The sequence below is a fragment of the Pecten maximus genome, chromosome 10, assembly GCF_902652985.1.
Source record: "Pecten maximus chromosome 10, xPecMax1.1, whole genome shotgun sequence".
Classification (NCBI taxonomy): domain Eukaryota; kingdom Metazoa; phylum Mollusca; class Bivalvia; order Pectinida; family Pectinidae; genus Pecten; species Pecten maximus.
In genome coordinates, this window is record NC_047024.1 from 14787950 (window position 1) to 14808931 (window position 20982).

Consider the following 20982-nt stretch of genomic DNA (forward strand, 5'->3'; position numbering starts at 1 on the left):
TACTTTCAAGGTCACACAGGTAACATGTACTAGTAATTACTTTCAAGGTCACACAGGTTACATGTACTAGTAATTACTTTCAAGGTCACACAGGTTACATGTACTAGTAATTACTTTCAAGGTAACATAGGTTACAAGTACTAGTAATTACCTTCAAGGTCACACAGGTAACATGTTCTCGTAATTACCTTCAAGGTCACACAGGTTTCATGTACTAGTAATTACTTTCAAGGTCACACAGGTTACATATACCAGTAATTAGTAATTACTTTCAAGGTCACAGGTTGCAAAAATGGTTCAAATAAAAAAAAAATGCACTAACTCTCTGGATTGAAGAGATTTTCTTAGCATTTAGGTCAACTTGAAGACAGGCCCATTGGGTCTCTTGTTTTCTTACAGTCCCAAACATTGATCAGCTTCATACCTGCAAATTTCTATCAGATTTTCAGAAGATACTAGGTTTAAACATTTAAGATATAGATATTCCATTTGATAGAATCTGACTTCTCATAAAAATTAATTGTTTAATTTCAGCCTTTTCCCAGCCTCAGTTCACAGCCTGGTTAGATTGGATTGTTCCCTGGACCATGACAATAGGGGCTGTTTCCCTTAGCTACGAGATCGTCATGGCGGTTGTTAGGTAAATACATTTACTGATAATCAGCTAGTGCTAAGATTTAAACAGGAAATCTTTTTAACTTTTTAAACTTTTTATCTCCTTACAAATAACGCTCAATGGCCTTTATCAGATATTAAAGATACCAAGACAGCACAAAAATAAAGAGGCTTTAAATTTTATTCTAGAATGTCATTAATTAGTGTTTTTTTATGGTATGAAATATATTAGATATCACATCCAGTGATGATTTGTTTATCTTATGTAGGTGTATGTTGGAGAAGAAAGCCATGCAGTGGAGACTGATATCGGTCGCCCAGTGTGTGTTGTTTGGAGCCATATCAGCTGGGATGCTCGGCATTAGTCTGGTCAGGAAGTTATCTCCATTATTTGCGTTTTTTAAATATACATAGGATTAAACATTCCATAAGATATATATTTATAGCTTGGTCATGTTAAATAGTATACAATGTCTAATTAGTCTGGTCAGGAGGTTATCTCCATTATTTGCGTTTCTTAAATATACATAGGATTAAACATTCCATAAGATATATATTTATAGCTTGGTCATGTTAAATAGTATACAATGTCTACATGTTTAAATGTATAATATGTATGGTCAAGGAGTAATGGCCCTTGTTCTGTGTGTTTTGGTTAATTGACATAGCAGATCTTTGTTTATTGTGTACAGGACTATATATTCATGTGTACTATAAACTTGTGCTGTTTCCAACATTACCTGAATCCAAGACAAGAATTTGGACATAATCATAAATCAGCATTTCAGAACATATTGATTCCCAACCAAAAAATATTTGGTCAATATTGCTGAACTAAAATGGCTAAACGTTTTAAAGATGTCTACAGGCTGGGTGGTTACATATATGTCAATATTAAAAATATTATCCGTTTCCGTGGCCTGTATATTTCAAATGGTTCTAAACTGTGTCTTAGAAAAATGTTGGTTATAAAATGAGGCTAGACAAGCCTTTTATGGATAAGTCTGCCTAGCTGTACAGATAGACAACAGCATGTGCTGAGTGCTTTACCTGTGGCTAATGTCGTGATTGGCTGAGTGTATCAGGAATGAAATATCTATTTCTCTTTAAAGTGAATGTTGATTTAGTGACTGCCATGCATTTCCTGTGATGCTCTCTCTACGTACTGTACAATCTCCTCACAAACACATTAGAATATTGTTTATCACATACCTGGTCCGTTCTACCATGTCATCAATGTCCAAAGGCATATGTGTAATAACACTATTTTGACTTCATAAATGATTTATGACATCACAATAACTGTATGACGTTACACAATTGTCACTGTAGAGAAACACATACTGTCCAAGTCAAAATTTGTCCATCTACTATGTCACTGTAGAGAAACACATACTGTCCAAGTCAAAATTTGTCCATCTACTATGTCTCTGTAAGAAACACATGCTGTCCGAGTCAAAATTTGTCCATCTTCTATAAAATACAAGTTATATGATAAACAAATTCTTACACTATGTGATATGGAATTAAACTTGTTCAATCAATTCCACATGACATAGCCACTATTTTACAATAGATCACTTGTACTTTCCTATGTCATTGAGCACATTTTTATATAAACACCTGACGCCTATAATTATCACGCCTAAATCCTGGACAGGTAATGATTCTGATTGTACTACACAAAGTGATGAGTGTTGTATTGTCCCTTGTTGTGATGAAAGTTGTATTTTTCACCATGAGTCCACAAACCTCTGTTGTCTACCGTAATCACTGATCGTAAGTCCATGTTTAAAGGCCATCCATAAACATCTGGTCACACAAGTTGTTCACAGATGATATAATAATGAATTATGGGTTATCATTAAATTGTAATAGACAGCTTTTAAGGATCTCATATTCTTGTTGTAGATTGTGTCATGGCTATACAATAGTACTAGTATATAGAAGACAACTGTTCATGGATATGAAGAATCCTTTGTTTTTTTTTCTTAAATGTATATATACATACATGTACGTGTATTCATAATTATTTTCAATGTGTAAAATTTTTGTTGCTATTTCTTATGCTTTGAATTTTACTTAAAATGTTATTCAAATTAATCTAATCAAAAGAGAAAAAATACATCTTTTCAATCTGAAAAATACCTCATATTCTGGAGCAACAATATGACAGACATATATTTTCATATCTTGATGAACCTAAAGAATTAACGGCGAGATTTGTTTTACTCGTAAAAGAATTGACGTCGAGATTTGTTTTACTCGTAGGTACCCCACACAGTGGTCAGTAAGCCCGCCCAGCAGTACCTCCCTAGGGCTATCTTTACCTATAGGTCCATACTCCAGCCATACCATCTCACCAACTCTTATGGGCTATTTAGAAGGTACCCTCTCTGGCTCGACTCTCTATCAATGGTGGCATCTGAAGGAATATGGTGACAATCTTTATCTGGAATATGTCGGGAAGGTTCTTACATATCTTACCATTCGTAATGCTGTTACAGTTCTAAGAGTCCATTCTTGGAAACTCAGATTTCAGGGGCAGATGTTCACTTTCAGAAAAGTTTGAAAATTAGAAAAAGACTATTCCTTATTCCTTCAGATCCAACCATAACATACAATATTATCTGTATAAACCTGATTGTGTGGCTCTCTTTGTTACGTTTCTTTTGTTTGATGTGATGGTGTGCTTACCTTTATAACAAGTACTGGTAAGACCTTTTGGTGACGTGTGTTTGTAAATTCAAACTGGTTCAAATAGAACCCAACAATAAATGCTGACCAATCAAAAAACTGTCAGATTTAGATATCATGGTCTGTTCACTTATGGTGTCTTGAGATTTCTGACAGGTCCATTGCAATCATTTGATTGATTGAAAATTAGACATGATATGATCATGTTCTATATTGCAGCACAAGGCAATTAATAGCAAATTGAAAGTAGAAATACTAACACACTACCGCTAGTATATTTTATCAATGTTGTATTGTCCCATGTCCCTGTGTTGTGATCTGCTTTTTGTGTTTACTGTTATAACAAGGTCTATTTCATGTGATGTTTGTTGTAGATAGTCGGTATGCTTTCACTAGCTTTAGTGTTGATGTCTACATCACATTGTTTATTAATTTCAGTTTATTTTCGACCAAGTATCTTCTTTAAATGAAGTATCATTTTAATAAATGTAATATCAAAAGGTTATTGATGCATTCCCACCCCCATCCAGTATAAAATATAAGTTACACAATTTGACTGTAAAGAAGATGATTTATGGCAAAGATATTTTTAAAATGTCAATAAAAAGATCATTAATGCCATGATCGCGTTTAAATTTGCATAATTTAGAGAAGATTTTCCCTAATCCAAGCAACTTTAAGTAAAAACAAAATGTTTGTACCTTAAAAACAGCAATTTCTTGGAAGAAAATGTCTTGAAGTTCATATCAATTGTACCTGATACTTTTTGGTGTGCAACATTTCAAATGCATTTAAAATTTGAAACAATGACTTCACAAGCAAAAATATTCTGAACACCAACAACTAGTTGTTCTACAGTTGACATGTTGTAACCACCAGCTGTGTTGCTCTATTTGGATTCTTGACATCTTACATATTATTGCACTTTCTGCCAGTTCTAGAAAGAATGTGCATTTAACAAACCATGCATTTCTTTTTATTTGGAATATCATCATGCAGTGGACGACATGCTTAATCTTTATTTTTATAAAATTTGACCTTGACCTTTCAATAAGGACTACAGTGTGTTTAACCTTTGACGTGATGGGTGTGACATGGTGTCGTTGCAGGTTCCCTTATCCTACCTGTCCAACTCCTCCTACTATAGTGTCCCTACCATCTTCAGGAATGCGCACGAAAAGTTTGAGCCCTTCCAGATGACTAGCTCTTACGGATTATTTAGGGTGTAAGGACTTGTTTTGTTTTTTCCTGAGTTTTCCCAGTAATCACTTGAATTTTGTAACAGCTCTAAACACATACTGTAAACACACTCAGATTTTTTTTATAACTGAATTGACACACCGACAATACTTGTCATAAAACACTTTTACGAAAACTTCAATGAGTGTAATCATAATTTAGCGGTAGGCATTCACTTAGATGGGAAAAGCACTGAAATATATTGTGAACATGTAATTGCATGTTAAGATTCATGAAGAAGTGTAGAGTTGTAGTTTCCATGATTAAAATTTATATTTCCTGCTAATAGTAATAACTGTATCTTTATCTAAAAATAAGTTGTTTACAAAATAAAAAGTGATATACAGGAACAGTATGTAACCTGAGTACCCGTCAGTGGTGTATTTAGGAAGCTTGCCAGTAACGCTATAACATATTGTCTCGGGTGAGAAGATTTACTGATGGGATTCCACTATAACTGTCCTTTGGCTCACTAACTCCCCATTTCCCCAACTTCAGTTTACCATTATCTTTAAATTTGTCTCCAAAATAACATTGGCAAGTGACATCCAATTAACAATATTTGCTTTGTTAATAAATTTTAATGTTTGTTCTGACTTTACTAACAAATACCTAACTGACACCATTGAAAAAGTAGTTGTTCTGGTTATATTTTTAATACTTGTTTTTACTAAATACCATTAGAATTAATATAAATGTTACAAAATTTCTACCAGTATTATCTAAACAGAATACATATACAATTAATTTGTTATAATATTGAATGTCTGAAACAAAAGACAAGTGCAGAGCAGAATTGTATACACTTGATAATACACTTACTACCTGTCATCAGCCATAAAAGTCAATTTTATTGTGTCGCTGAGCAGTAGTGGAATTCAGTGATATTATTTGGAAAACAGTTGAACAAGTTGTTGAATGCTAGAGTGTTACTAGCTAGAGATCGGATGTAGATGTCCAAGGGAATTGAATGTAAAATTTCATTCTTCGTGATAATATTATGCAGTGTTACAACCCCTTATCATCACCTTTTCTTTTCCATTCAGTTTTGCTTCACTTATGTAAAGATGATTTACTGTTGTCATATTTGAAAATTCTGTACTTAAACATCTGTTAATAAGCACATAAAACATGAGAAATTCTGCTGTTGTTACTTTTTCTCTATACACTGGGACCTCACTTATTTGTGAAGATGTTACTATGAATTTTATCAACTTCATTTGCTATAATAGTACTGTATATTTCATATCACATATAAACATATCAAATGCAGCATGTATGTTGAACTTTCTAAATATCTGGGCTCTTGTTGTGAACACAATAGATGCATGTACATTTCTGCCTTTCAGAATGACAGGCGTTGGAGGTCGACCAGAGGTCGTGGTCGAGGGCAGTGACAGCCTAGAGGGGGAGTGGAAGGAATACGAGTTTATGTATAAACCTGGCAATCTGTCCCGTAAACCTCCCGTAGTAGGTGAGTACCACCAGTCTGTCCTGTATACCTCCTGTAGTAGGTGAGTACCACCAGTCTGTCCCGTAAACCTCCCATAGTAGGTGAGTACCACCAGTCTGTCCCGTAAACCTCCCATAGTAGGTGAGTACCACCAGTCTGTCCCGTAAACCTCCCATAGTACGTGAGTACCACCAGTCTGTCCCGTAAACCTCCCATAGTAGGTGAGTACCACCAGTCTGTCCCGTAAACCTCCCATAGTAGGTGAGTAACACCAGTCTGTCCCGTAAACCTCCCGTAGTAGGTGAGTACCACCAGTGTGTCCTCTAAACCTCCCGTAGTAGGTGAGTACCACCAGTCTGTCCTGTAAACCTCCCATAGTAGGTGAGTACCACCAGTCTGTCCTCTAAACCTCCCGTAGTAGGTGAGTACCACCAGTCTGTCCCATAAACCTCCCGTAGTAGGTAAGTACCACCAGTCTGGCCTGTATACCTCCTGTAGTAGGTGAGTAACACCAGTCTGTCCCGTAAACCTCCCATAGTAGGTGAGTACCACGAGTCTGTCCTGTATACCTCCTGTAGTAGGTGAGTAACACCAGTCTGTCCCGTAAACCTCCCATAGTAGGTGAGTACCACGAGTCTGTCCTGTATACCTCCTGTAGTAGGTGAGTACCACCAGTCTGTCCTGTATACCTCCCGTAGTAGGTGAGTACCACCAGTCTGTCCTGTATACCTCCCGTAGTAGGTGAGTACCACCTGTCTGTCCTGTATACCTCCTGCAGTAGGTGAGTACCACCAGTCTGTCCCGTATACCTCCTGTAGTAAGTGAGTACCACCAGTCTGTCCTGTATACCTCCTGTAGAAGGTGAGTACCACGAGTCTGTCCTGTATACCTCCTGTAGTAGGTGAGTACCACCTGTCTGTCCTGTATACCTCCTGTAGTAGGTGAGTACCACCAGTCTGTCCCGTATACCTCCTGTAGTAAGTGAGTACCACCAGTCTGTCCTGTATACCTCCTGTAGTAGGTGAGTACCACCAGTCTGTCCCGTATACCTCCCATAGTAGTTGAGTACCACCAGTCTGTCCTGTATACCCCCCGTAGTAGGTGAGTACCACGAGTCTGTCCTGTATACCTCCCGTAGTAGGTGAGTACCACCAGTCTGTCCCGTAAACCTCCTGTAGTAGGTGAGTACCACCAGTCTGTCCTGTTTACCTCCTGTAGTAGGTGAGTACCACCAGTCTGTCCTGTATACCTCCCGTAGTAGGTGAGTACCACCTGTCTGTCACGTATACCTCCTGTAGTAGGTGAGTACCACCTGTCTGTCACGTATACCTCCTGTAGTAGGTGAGTACCACCTGTCTGTCACGTATACCTCCCGTAGTAGGTGAGTACCACCAGTCTGTCCTGTATACCTCCCGTAGTAGGTGAGTACCACCAGTCTGTCCTGTATACCTCCTGTAGTAGGTGAGTACCACCAGTCTGTCATGTATACCTCCTGTAGTAGGTGAGTACCACCAGTCTGTCCTGTAAACCTCCCATAGTAGGTGAGTACCACCAGTCTGTCCCGTAAACCTCCCGTAGTAGGTGAGTACCACCAGTCTGTCCCGTAAACCTCCCGTAGTAGGTGAGTACCACCAGTCTGTCACGTATACCTCCCGTAGTAGGTGAGTACCACCAGTCTGTCCCGTATACCTCCTGTAGTAGGTGAGTAGCACCAGTGTGTCCTGTATACCTCCTGTAGTAGGTGAGTACCACCAGTCTGTCCCGTAAACCTCCCGTAGTAGGTGAGTACCACCAGTCTGTCACGTATACCTCCTGTAGTAGGTGAGTACCACCAGTCTGTCATGTATACCTCCCGTAGTAGGTGAGTACCACCAGTCTGTCCTGTATACCTCCTGTAGTAAGTGAGTACCACCAGTGTGTCCTGTATACCTCCTGTAGTAGGTGAGTACCACCAGTCTGTCCCGTAAACCTCCCGTAGTAGGTGAGTACCACCAGTCTGTCCTGTATACCTCCCGTAGTAGGTGAGTACCACCAGTCTGTCACGTATACCTCCTGTAGTAGGTGAGTACCACCAGTGTGTCCTGTATACCTCCTGTAGTAGGTGAGTATCACCAGTGTGTCCTGTATACCTCCCGTAGTAGGTGAGTACCACCAGTGTGTCCTGTATACCTCCCGTAGTAGGTGAGTACCACCAGTCTGTCACGTATACCTCCTGTAGTAGGTGAGTACCACCAGTCTGTCCTGTATACCTCCTGTAGTAGGTGAGTACCACCAGTCTGTCATGTATACCTCCCGTAGTAGGTGAGTACCACCTGTCTGTCCTGTATACCTCCTGTAGTAGGTGAGTACCACCAGTCTGTCCCGTAAACCTCCTGTAGTAGGTGAGTACCACCAGTCTGTCCCGTAAACCTCCTGTAGTAGGTGAGTACCACCAGTCTGTCACGTATACCTCCCGTAGTAGGTGAGTACCACCTGTCTGTCCTGTATACCTCCTGTAGTAGGTGAGTACCACCAGTCTGTCCCGTAAACCTCCTGTAGTAGGTGAGTACCACCAGTCTGTCCTGTATACCTCCTGTAGTAGGTGAGTACCACCAGTCTGTCCTGTATACCTCCTGTAGTAGGTGAGTACCACCAGTCTGTCCTGTATACCTCCTGTAGTAGGTGAGTACCACCAGTCTGTCACGTATACCTCCCGTAGTAGGTGAGTACCACCAGTCTGTCATGTATACCTCCTGTAGTAGGTGAGTACCACCAGTCTGTCCTGTATACCCCCGTAGTAGGTGAGTACCACCAGTCTGTCCTGTATACCTCCCGTAGTAGGTGAGTACCACCAGTCTGTCATGTATACCTCCTGTAGTAGGTGAGTACCACCAGTCTGTCATGTATACCTCCTGTAGTAGGTGAGTACCACCAGTCTGTCATGTATACCTCCTGTAGTAGGTGAGTACCACCAGTCTGTCATGTATACCTCCCATAGTAGGTGAGTACCACCAGTCTGTCATGTATACCTCCTGTAGTAGGTGAGTACCACCAGTCTGTCCCGTAAACCTCCCATAGTAGGTGAGTACCACCAGTCTGTCCTGTATACCCCCGTAGTAGGTGAGTACCACCAGTCTGTCCTGTATACCCCCGTAGTAGGTGAGTACCACCAGTCTGTCCTGTATACCCCCGTAGTAGGTGAGTACCACCAGTCTGTCCTGTATACCTCCCGTAGTAGGTGAGTACCACCAGTCTGTCCTGTAAACCTCCCATAGTAGGTGAGTACCACCAGTCTGTCATGTATACCTCCTGTAGTAGGTGAGTACCACCAGTCTGTCCTGTATACCCCCGTAGTAGGTGAGTACCACCAGTCTGTCCTGTATACCCCCGTAGTAGGTGAGTACCACCAGTCTGTCCTGTATACCCCCGTAGTAGGTGAGTACCACCAGTCTGTCCTGTATACCTCCCGTAGTAGGTGAGTACCACCAGTCTGTCCTGTAAACCTCCTGTAGTAGGTGAGTACCGCCAGTCTGTCCCGTAGTAGGTGAGTACCACCAGTCTGTCCTGTATACCTCCTGTAGTAGGTGAGTACCACCAGTCTGTCCTGTATACCCCCGTAGTAGGTGAGTACCACCAGTCTGTCACGTATACCTCCTGTAGTAGGTGAGTACCGCCAGTCTGTCCCGTAGTAGGTGAGTACCACCAGTCTGTCCCGTAAACCTCCCGTAGTAGGTGAGTACCACCAGTCTGTCCTGTAAACCTCCCGTAGTAGGTGAGTACCACCAGTCTGTCCCGTAAACCTCCCGTAGTAGGTGAGTACCACCAGTCTGTCCTGTATACCTCCCGTAGTAGGTGAGTACCACCAGTCTGTCCCGTAAACCTCCCGTAGTAGGTGAGTACCACCAGTCTGTCCTGTATACCTCCCGTAGTAGGTGAGTACCACCAGTCTGTCCTGTATACCTCCTGTAGTAGGTGAGTACCACGAGTCTGTCCTGTATACCTCCTGTAGTAGGTGAGTACCACCAGTCTGTCACGTATACCTCCTGTAGTAAGTGAGTACCACCAGTCTGTCCTGTATACCTCCTGTAGTAGGTGAGTACCACCAGTCTGTCCCGTAAACCTCCTGTAGTAGGTGAGTACCACCAGTCTGTCCTGTATACCTCCTGTAGTAGGTGAGTACCACCAGTCTGTCCCGTAAACCTCCCGTAGTAGGTGAGTACCACCAGTCTGTCCTGTATACCTCCTGTAGTAGGTGAGTACCACCAGTCTGTCACGTATACCTCCTGTAGTAGGTGAGTACCGCCAGTCTGTCCCGTAGTAGGTGAGTACCACCAGTCTGTCCCGTAAACCTCCCGTAGTAGGTGAGTACCACCAGTCTGTCCTGTAAACCTCCCGTAGTAGGTGAGTACCACCAGTCTGTCCTGTAAACCTCCCGTAGTAGGTGAGTACCACCAGTCTGTCCTGTATACCTCCCGTAGTAGGTGAGTACCACCAGTCTGTCCCGTAAACCTCCCGTAGTAGGTGAGTACCACCAGTCTGTCCTGTATACCTCCCGTAGTAGGTGAGTACCACCAGTCTGTCCTGTATACCTCCTGTAGTAGGTGAGTACCACCAGTCTGTCCTGTATACCTCCCGTAGTAGGTGAGTACCACCAGTCTGTCCTGTATACCTCCTGTAGTAGGTGAGTACCACCAGTCTGTCCCGTAAACCTCCTGTAGTAGGTGAGTAGCACTAGTCTGTCCTGTATACCTCCCGTAGTAGGTGAGTACCACCAGTCTGTCCTGTATACCTCCTGTAGTAGGTGAGTAGCACCAGTCTGTCCTGTATACCTCCCGTAGTAGGTGAGTACCACCAGTCTGTCCCGTAAACCTCCTGTAGTAGGTGAGTAGCACCAGTGTGTCCTGTATACCTCCTGTAGTAGGTGAGTACCACCAGTCTGTCCTGTATACCTCCTGTAGTAGGTGAGTACCACCAGTCTGTCCCGTAGTAGGTGAGTACCACCAGTCTGTCCTGTATACCTCCCGTAGTAGGTGAGTACCACCAGTCTGTCATGTATACCTCCTGTAGTAGGTGAGTACCACCAGTCTGTCCTGTATACCTCCCATAGTAGGTGAGTACCACCAGTCTGTCCTGTATACCTCCCATAGTAGGTGAGTACCACCAGTCTGTCCTGTATACCTCCTGTAGTACGTGAGTACCACGAGTCTGTCCTGTATACCTCCTGTAGTAGGTGAGTACCACGAGTCTGTCCTGTATACCTCCCATAGTAGGTGAGTACCACCAGTCTGTCCTGTATACCTCCTGTAGTACGTGAGTACCACGAGTCTGTCCTGTATACCTCCTGTAGTAGGTGAGTACCACGAGTCTGTCCTGTATACCTCCTGTAGTACGTGAGTACCACGAGTCTGTCCTGTATACCTCCTGTAGTAGGTGAGTACCGCCAGTCTGTCCCGTAAACCTCCTGTAGTAGGTGAGTACCACCAGTCTGTCCCGTATATCTCCTGTAGTAGGTGAGTACCACCAGTCTGTCCCGTATACCTCCTGTAGTAGGTGAGTACCACCAGTCTGTCCTGTATACCTCCTGTAGTAGGTGAGTACCACCAGTCTGTCCTGTATACCTCCCATAGTAGGTGAGTACCACCAGTCTGTCCTGTATACCTCCTGTAGTAGGTGAGTACCACCAGTCTGTCCCGTAAACCTCCCATAGTAGGTGAGTACCACCAGTCTGTCCCGTAAACCTCCTGTAGTAGGTGAGTACCACCAGTCTGTCCCGTAAACCTCCTGTAGTAGGTGAGTACCGCCAGTCTGTCCCGTAGTAGGTGAGTACCACCTGTCTGTCCTGTATACCTCCCGTAGTAGGTGAGTACCACCAGTCTGTCACGTATACCTCCTGTAGTAGGTGAGTACCGCCAGTCTGTCCCGTAAACCTCCCGTAGTAGGTGAGTACCACCAGTCTGTCACGTATACCTCCCGTAGTAGGTGAGTACCACCAGTCTGTCCTGTATACCTCCTGTAGTAGGTGAGTACCACCAGTCTGTCCTGTATACCTCCTGTAGTAGGTGAGTACCACGAGTCTGTCCTGTATACCTCCTGTAGAAGGTTAGTACCACCTGTCTGTCCTGTATACCTCCCGTAGTAGGTGAGTACCACCAGTCTGTCACGTATACCTCCCGTAGTAGGTGAGTACCACCAGTCTGTCACGTATACCTCCCGTAGTAGGTGAGTACCACCAGTCTGTCCTGTATACCTCCTGTAGTAGGTGAGTACCGCCAGTCTGTCCTGTATACCTCCTGTAGTAGGTGAGTACCACCAGTCTGTCCTGTATACCTCCTGTAGTAGGTGAGTACCACCAGTGTGTCCTGTATACCTCCCGTAGTAGGTGAGTACCACCTGTCTGTCCCGTAAACCTCCTGTAGTAGGTGAGTACCACCAGTCTGTCCTGTATACCTCCCGTAGTAGGTGAGTACCACCAGTCTGTCCCGTAAACCTCCTGTCTGATTTCCTGATTGCTTCTGCTCCATTTGTTGCTAATTTTTCACCTAATTGCTGATAATGTTTAAGACAGATAGATATCTATACTTTGTTTATGCTATTTAACAGCAGTATTATCTACCATCAACAGTATTCCTCTGATTTTCCACAGTTACTTCCCTTCATTTCACTCTATTAGATGGTGAAGCAATAAGTTTGACAGCGGATGGGGGCTGAGAATGAATTCTAATTGCAGAAGGTGCTGTCTTGGACAAGTGGTTTGAAATTGACAAGTCAATCACTAATGACTTGGTATCTTCATTAGCAGTGTCTGAAGTCCTATGCTCATATATATACCGGTATATAAACCAAAAGCATTGATGATATGTCTGTATTTCTCCAGCCCCTCACCAGCCCCGTTTGGACTGGCAGATGTGGTTTGCAGCCTTAGGGAGCTACCAACACAATACATGGTTTGTCAACATGGCATACAGACTCCTTCAAGGTCAACCAGAGGTCATACAACTACTCCAGCACAACCCGTTTCCAGGGGAACCACCAAAATACATCCGAGCCACACTCTACCACTACCACTACTCACAAAATAATGGGTAGGTGTCTTGTTCCTAGATTTATCTCCACCACTTCTCAAAAAATAATGGGTAGGTGTCTTAGATTTATCTGTACCACTACTCACAAAATAATGGGTAGGTGTCTTAGATTTATCTGTACCACTACTCACAAAATAATGGGTAGGTGTCTTGTTCCTAGATTTATCTCCACCACTACTCACAAAATAATGGGTAGGTGTCTTGGTCCTAGATTTATCTCCACCACTACTCACAAAATAATGGGTAGGTGTCTTAGATTTATCTGTATCACTACTCACAAAATAATGGGTAAGTGTCTTGGTCCTAGATTTATCTCCACTACTCACAAAATAATGGGTAGGTGTCTTGGTCCTAGATTTATCTCCACCACTTCTCACAAAATAATGGGTAGGTGTCTTGTTCCTAGATTTATCTCACCACTACTCACAAAATAATGGGTAGGTGTCTTGGTCCTAGATTTATCTCCACCACTACTCACAAAATAATGGGTAAGTGTCTTGGTCCTAGATTTATCTCCACCACTGCTCACAAAATAATGGGTAGGTGTCATAGATTTATCTCCACTAATCACAAAATAATGGGTAGGTTCCTAGATTTTTCTCCTACCCACAATCCGCTTCAGTTTTCCAGAATCAACAGTTTTAGATAGTTAACTTTAAATGATTCACAAGTAAGACATCCCCAAACTTCAAATCTAAACTTTTTACATTAAGGCCAAACTGGTCGTAAAGGCCTTCATCCGAGTTTGTACAACAGTCTGCAGATGTGATCAGTTTTGAATAAATATTGATATGTGACATCCTTTAAAAATTTGAGAAAATGAAAAATAAATAAGGGCAAAACCATGGATGAGCACATAAGTCATGAAATTAGTTGACTAGAGCTTAACTGATCTAGGGTTAATAAAATTTGATAATTTCATGTGATGAGAGTTTTTGTGTGTTCTGATGAACTCAATGTTTTACTGACTATTTCATGCGATGAAGGTTTCCTTGTGTGTTGATAATATGTTCACTAAAACCTTTACAGACAGGACTGGTGGGTAAGAGAGAAAAAGAATGAATACTTCCCTCCAGTGGAAAAGGATAATCCCTCCCTGGTACAGTATCTCAAACACGCAAAGATCATAGACGATGAGGACACCAAGGTGAGTTGGAGTTGTCTCCCTTTAATTATGACTGGCAACATCTTCTTTGATATTTTCCTGTTTAAAATAGCTCTACAGGAAAGGCAATAATGAAAACCGTTGATGTGTACAAAAATTGTAACATAAAATGTAATATGCTCTCACCATTATTTCAAGATAATATAAGTAAGAAGACATATAAAGAAATTGTAAAATAAAAAGTGGACCTTCAGTTAGGGCAGTTCCAAAATCATCCATTTGGGAGGGAGGGAGGCATTTTTCCAGACCCCACCACCTATCAAATATTAAAACATCTGAGTTCGTGGCCGGACAAGAGAATTAACATGGCATTGTACTTCAGTATTTTGTGTTAATGTTAATTGTATATCTTACTTTAGTGAAACTAATTTGTTTGTTTTAATATTTGACAGGGCAAACCAGACAAGAAAAGGAGACCCAGCCAGCCATCCTACACTCACAGATTTGTGACTTTTATCAGAATGTTGATAGGCCAGCCAGATGGATTTAATTTGATAATGTCTATAGTGGCCGGGACACTCCTCATTAAAATATACAACAAGTACTTCTGGTAACTCAGTATGAACTAGTACTTGTAGTAGTTACTTCTGGCAGTTAAAATACTTTTGGTAGTTAAAATACTTTTGGTAATTCATTATCCACCATTACTTGTAGTGTAGTTAAATACCAGTAAGTACTCAGTGTTACTCAATACACTGTATTGGTAGGACATCAGGTTACTGCTCAACATCTTAAACTGAATGTTGGAACACCATACTAGAGGATTTCTTGTCAGGACACCACCAACATCATACCAGTATGTTAACATCTTAAAGGTTTAGAATATAGTAAATGAGATTGAAAATAATACATTGAAAAAAGTAATCGCTTACAGTTAATTTACAGAGTGAGATAAGATGTGTCACTCTTTACAACATTCACTAAACTGTGATTGTACACGATTTGAATTTTTTAGATAATACAATAGGTCACTGGTATTGGCTGAATATACTTAATTAAAGCACAGAATTTTTGTTCTATTATCTGAAATCCCAATATAACCCAAGGCTGGACAAAGAATGGGGCCTCTAGTCAATCTAATTACCTACTACAGTGTTACATGTACCAGTACGTGAGTTTCACATGATCTTTTGTTCATTAGCATCTCTTGTTGTGTCTTTTTTTCTGATTTTAGGAAAAAGTTGTTATGTCTGTGTTCATTAGTGTCTTTTGTTGTTTGTTTTTAAGGTTTTTGTGGAATAGTAACCTTATGTATCTGTATGAAATACTGCTGAATGTGTGGGAGAGTTTGATCATCATCTTTTTCTTTTTTTTATCTGTGTGAAATACTGGTTCTTACCTAAGACTATTTACTTGAATGACTGAAGTTTTGGTGCTGTATACTAAACATTCCTGCCTTTATCAATTTTGATTTGCTCTATATGATCTACATTTGAAGTAATATTTGAACCTCATTTATCCTGATTTCCTACCAAAAAGTGTATTTCTTAGAACCATATCTAGAGTAAACAACCATTTCATTAATCCAGAAAGTGTGTTACTCTGAACCTGTAATACAAAGAAAGAATGACTGTATCTGTATGTTCGCTCTCTATACTACAACTTGTCATCATTGTTAGAACATTTTCCTACATAATTAACAATAAAGTCATCATCCCATTATCATTAATAGTTGACCTAATTATGAAATAAACACCTTAATTCACAACTGATATCCAAGTCAGTTTTAATCTTTTCACTCTTGTTTTCTAATGTTGTGAAAATTTTTCATGGCCCAGTATATATAAAGAAGATAAGTATACATTAATTACTACCCCATTTATACCTGGTATTTTGGAAATTTTTAAGTCTTGTGTTTTTCACAATATTCCATTGCTGCAGTTATGCTGTTTTGAAATAAAGAAATGAGTTTTATTGGTTCAGGTATACATTGTGATGTGTTGATACAGAATTACATAAAGGTTGTGTTCTGGCAATAGCTGCTTAGTCCAAACAAATTGTATGGAAGTGAGGTATCTCTTTGATACATTGAAATGTTCAAAATTTGACAAGTGAAAAAATCCACTGCCCACTATACGTAGGTACAAGCCTTTGCCGGTCAGATGCATGGATGTCATGAATGTGATGCGAGATTTGTAATCGTTTCCCTGGATATTAGGATTATGATTTAATGCTGATATATATCTATATAAAGCATGTAGTAAGTACTTTTTTTTTTCTCAGAAATTTGGAGTTATTTCTTCAAACAATATATTTATGTGAATTTAATGCTTTTGTTAAGAAATATACATCATACATATTATTAGGTTAGATAAAATAATTAATTCTCCACATTCATAAGATAATGTATGAATGAAGATTTTGAAAAAGAAAAAATAAATAAAAAGAATCAGGGCTCTAGCTACCTGGGCCCAGTTGTTCAAAAGGTGATTATCTTCATCACTTGATTCGTGAAAATCTCATTTCTCCTTTACTTCAAAATCTATGTCTGTATATTCCTTGAACTTAGCAGGTAGGAAGACACAGACAAGTGTTGAAGTTTTATGAAATTTTGTCAAGTTTTACCAGAAATTATTTCATCAGGATTTAGAAATCGTTAAACTGTGATTAGCCTAATCACCTTTTCAACAACTGGGTCCTGTGGTTGCATTGCCTGGTAATAAGACCATGTCTGATGTAAAATACAATTTTTAGCTCACCTGCCCGAAGGGCAAGTGAGCTTATGCCATGGTGCGGCGTCCGTCGTCCGTCCGGCGTCAACTTTTTCATTTAAATAACTTCTTCTCAATAACCAAGAGGCCCAGGAACTTCATATTGGGCCTGTAGCATACTGGGGTGAAGGGCTACCAAGTTTGTTCAAATAATTGACCTTGACCTTCATTCAAGGTCACATGGGTCAAATAGGCTATAATCTTCAAACGACTTCTTCTCAATAACCAAGAGGCCCAGGGACTTGATATTGGGCCTGTAGCATGCTGGGGTGAAGGGCTACAAAGTTTGTTCAAATAAATGACCTTGACCTTCATTCAAGGTCAAATGGGTCAAAAAGGCTATAATCTTCAAACCACTTCTTCTCAATAACCAAGAGGCCCAGGGACTTGATATTGGGCCTGTAGCATGCTGGGGTGAATGGCTACCAAGTTTGTTCAAATAAATGACCTTGACCTTCATTCAAGGTCACACTGGTCAAATAGGCTATAATTTTCAAACGACTTCTTCTCAATAACCAAGAGGCCCAGGGACTTGATATTGGGCCTGTAGCATGCTGGGGTGAATGGCTACAAAGTTGGTTCAAATAAATGACCTTGACCTTCATTCAAGGTCAAATGGGTCAAAAAGGCTATAATCTTCAAACCACTTCTTCTCAATAACCAAGAGGCCCAGCACCTTGATATTGAGCCTGTAGCTTGCTGGGGTGAAGGACTACCAAGTTTGTTCAAATAAATGACCTTGACCTTCATTCAAGGTCACACTGGTCAAATAGGCTATAATCTTTAAACGACTTCTTCTCAATAACCAATAGGCCCAGGAACTTGATATTGGGCCTGTAGTATGCTTGGGTGAAGGGCTACAAAGTTTGTTCAAATGAATGACCTTGACCTTCATTCAAGGTCACATTGGTCAAATAGGCTATAATCTTCAAACGACTTCTTCTCAATAACCAAGAGGCCCAGGGACTTGATATTGGGCCTGTAGCATGCTGGGGTGAAGGGCTACAAAGTTTGTTCAAATAAATGACCTTGACCTTCATTCAAGGTCGAATGGGTCAAATAGGTTATACTCTTCAAACAACTTCTTCTCAATAACCAAGAGGCCCAGGGACTTGATATTGGGCATGTAGCATGCTGGGGTGAAGGGCTACAAAGTTTGTTCAAATAAATGACCTTGAACTTCATTCAAGGTCACATTGGTCAAATAGGTTATAATCTTCAAATGACTTCTTCTCAATAACCAAGAGGCCCAGGGACTTGGTATTGGGTCTGTAGCATGCTTGGGTGAAGGGCTACCAAGTTTGTTCAAATGAATTGCCTTGACCTTCACTTAAGGTCACATTGGTCAAATAGGCTATATTCTTCAAATGACTTCTTCTTAATAACCAAGAGGCCCAGGGACTTGATATTGGGCCTGTAGCATGCTTGGGTGAAGGGCTACAAAGTTTGTTCAAATGAATGACCCTTGACCTACATTTAAGGTCACAGGGGTGAAATCGGCTTAAATCTGTAAACAATAATTTTGCGATAGCCAAGAGCCTCCTAGACCAGATATTAGGCCAATAAAATGCTGGAATGAAGGACTAGAAAATTTATTAATATGAATAAACCTAGCTTACTATGAAAATAAGCATAGTATCTGTAGAAATGACCTCAATCAACTTCAAAGTTGCTGTAGAGCCAGGTGAGCGATACAGGCCCATTGGGCCTCTTGTTTTTTTTAAAGTCTAGTAAATTCTTTCTCATATTCTTGACTCATCCTTTACATTGAGTTACAGTTTATGTGTTCAACCCCTGGGCTTATTAAAGGATAAGTACAGTAATACATTTAGTATCTAGTAATTAAAAATGTAGTTTCAAGTATTTTGTCTTGAGTGATTATAATGTACAGGAGAGGAGCCATACCTGCAGTGCAATGGAATAAGTATATGCCAAATTTGATATTTCTTATAAATAATGGTTTAGAATATTTTTACTGTATTTATTTCTGCTCAAATTCTGTACTACATGTTTTTAAAAATGAATTTTCAAACATGTTTATATCAAACTGTGCAATCTTGATAGTGTTAGTTTCTATCTGTACAAATACGGCTGATCTCATAATTCATGTGCACTATGTAAATCTATATTTCAAAAAAATGTGCAAAAATATTCATTTGTTTAACCTGGGTTGTGTATTCTATACTCCTTGGGCCAGTTTGTACAAGACAGGGTTTTATTGAGTATTATACATGAACAGTGTAGTTTGAATAGTCGTTTGAGGTAATATTCGATTCTGTCCTAGAATTCAGACCTCCAGGGTTGAGATTTCCTATACATGTACAGTGTAGTTTGAGGAATATTTGTTTGAGGTAATATCCGATTCTGTACTAGAATTCAGACCTCCACGGTTGGGATTTCCTTTGCAAGCCCTTATTGCAGAGGATTACTTTATCCTGTCAATATTCTGAAAAAGAGAGAAAAAAAAGAAAAAAAACTTGGCATTTGTAAGTCTTTTTCATTGCCACCAGATCCATCTTATCAAAGGCTGGTTATAAAGTCATTATGTTGGGGTTATGTCATACCTGTAGATGGAGAAATCATACCATCTCCTATTTTGTACCTATTTTATGGCAAATTCATGCTTTTTAAAAGGATGTTAGAATTCCATTGACAGTATATAATGGTTCTTGCCACTGAAGTATTATACAATCCTAACATGTTTATAATGGCAGCCATGTTCTCCTTTATACATTGTACAGTTTCATATCCTTAAGCTGGTCATGTAATATTTATAATATTAATAGTAGTTTAGTTAGCTGTGATATTTTAGTATGAAAAGCCCTCCATTTTTTGTCCTTGCATATTTGTAATGTTCATTTTGCTGAATTCCTAGTCAGAAGTTAGTTGACACTTGTGCAGTGACAAATAGGATCTACTGTCATTGTCTTTATCATGGTGGACTCAAATTTTAACCCATAAGTGAATTTAAAGATACTAGTGCGGTAATGAATTGTCACTCAACATGTAGCATAAACATAATTTAGTGAAATGCTTTCAGCACAATAATTTGGTGGAATGCTTTCTGTGCATTAATTTAGTAGAATGCTTTCAGTGTGATAAGTTAGTGGATTAATACATTCGGCGTGATAATTTAGTGCAATGATTTATCGCGATAATTTAGTGGAATACTTTGTGTGATAATTTAGTAAAATACTTTCAGTGTGATAATTTAGTGGAATACTTTCAGTGTGATAATTTAGTGGAATACTTTCATCACAATTATTTAGTGGAATACTTTCAGCGTGATAATTTAGTGGAATGATTAATCGCAATAATTTTGTAGGATGCTTTCAGCATGATAATTTAGTTGTCATGAATACTTTCAGCATGATAAAACTACATGTACTTAAAGAAGATTGCTGGTACCTCAAAAACACAATTACTACTACATTATGAACATTTAAGGTATAATTAACACTGAGAGTTAATAGTTACAGAAGATTACTGATATATATGGCTATATATGGAACCTTCCATGCTATTTTTGATCTACGCTATATACCTGTAATAATGGTAACTTGATATTTTTGACGAGTCTGATTAGAAATATTATCATTTATGAGTGCATTTAGAAATGAAGGAATGACTGAGAATTTAACATTTAGGAAATAACATATTTATAAATCACAAATTTTTCCATTAAGTTAACAAACAAGTCGAAATAATTCATTGTTCATCAAGAGAAATTCATTTATACTGAATAATACTAACAATTGTTGATAAATCTTAGAAGGGTATAGGAACTGCTGATATCTGATTAAACAGTGACTAGTGGCTCAGGGGATTCAAACATTCCTCTGGTATTCGAGGTCCACAGGTTCGAGTTTAATCTGGTTGTTGCAGTTTTCTCACCTAGCTGTTACATTTGGGGAAATAAACTCATTAATGATGGTATAGGGTCTTGTGTGTCCTCTGGGTTCAAAGACTTTATTGAAGGAGGGAGAAATGTTGCAGAACTGGACAGCTTTGTTCACCAGCCATCATGCAGCTGTAGTGTCT

The 20982-nt window shown here is 39.9% G+C and overlaps 1 protein-coding gene across 2 annotated transcripts in view; it reads left to right on the forward strand.

Moving 5' to 3' along the window:
* Positions 1-16914, forward strand: part of LOC117336789 (lipase maturation factor 2-like) — a 72010-nt gene extending 55096 nt beyond the window's left edge. The window contains exons 10-16 of one of the 2 annotated variants that reach the window (XM_033897433.1): positions 535-640; positions 885-984; positions 2887-3002; positions 5901-6025; positions 12858-13065; positions 14095-14212; positions 14623-16914. In XM_033897433.1, the coding sequence (XP_033753324.1) occupies positions 535-640; positions 885-984; positions 2887-3002; positions 5901-6025; positions 12858-13065; positions 14095-14212; positions 14623-14784 (935 nt within the window). In that variant the 3' untranslated portion in view covers positions 14785-16914. Of the gene's footprint in view, positions 1-534; positions 641-884; positions 985-2886; positions 3003-4421; positions 4538-5900; positions 6026-12857; positions 13066-14094; positions 14213-14622 lie in introns of both variants that reach the window. The other variant, XM_033897434.1, reaches the window with a different exon arrangement.
* Positions 16915-20982: the final 4068 nt, after the last annotated feature.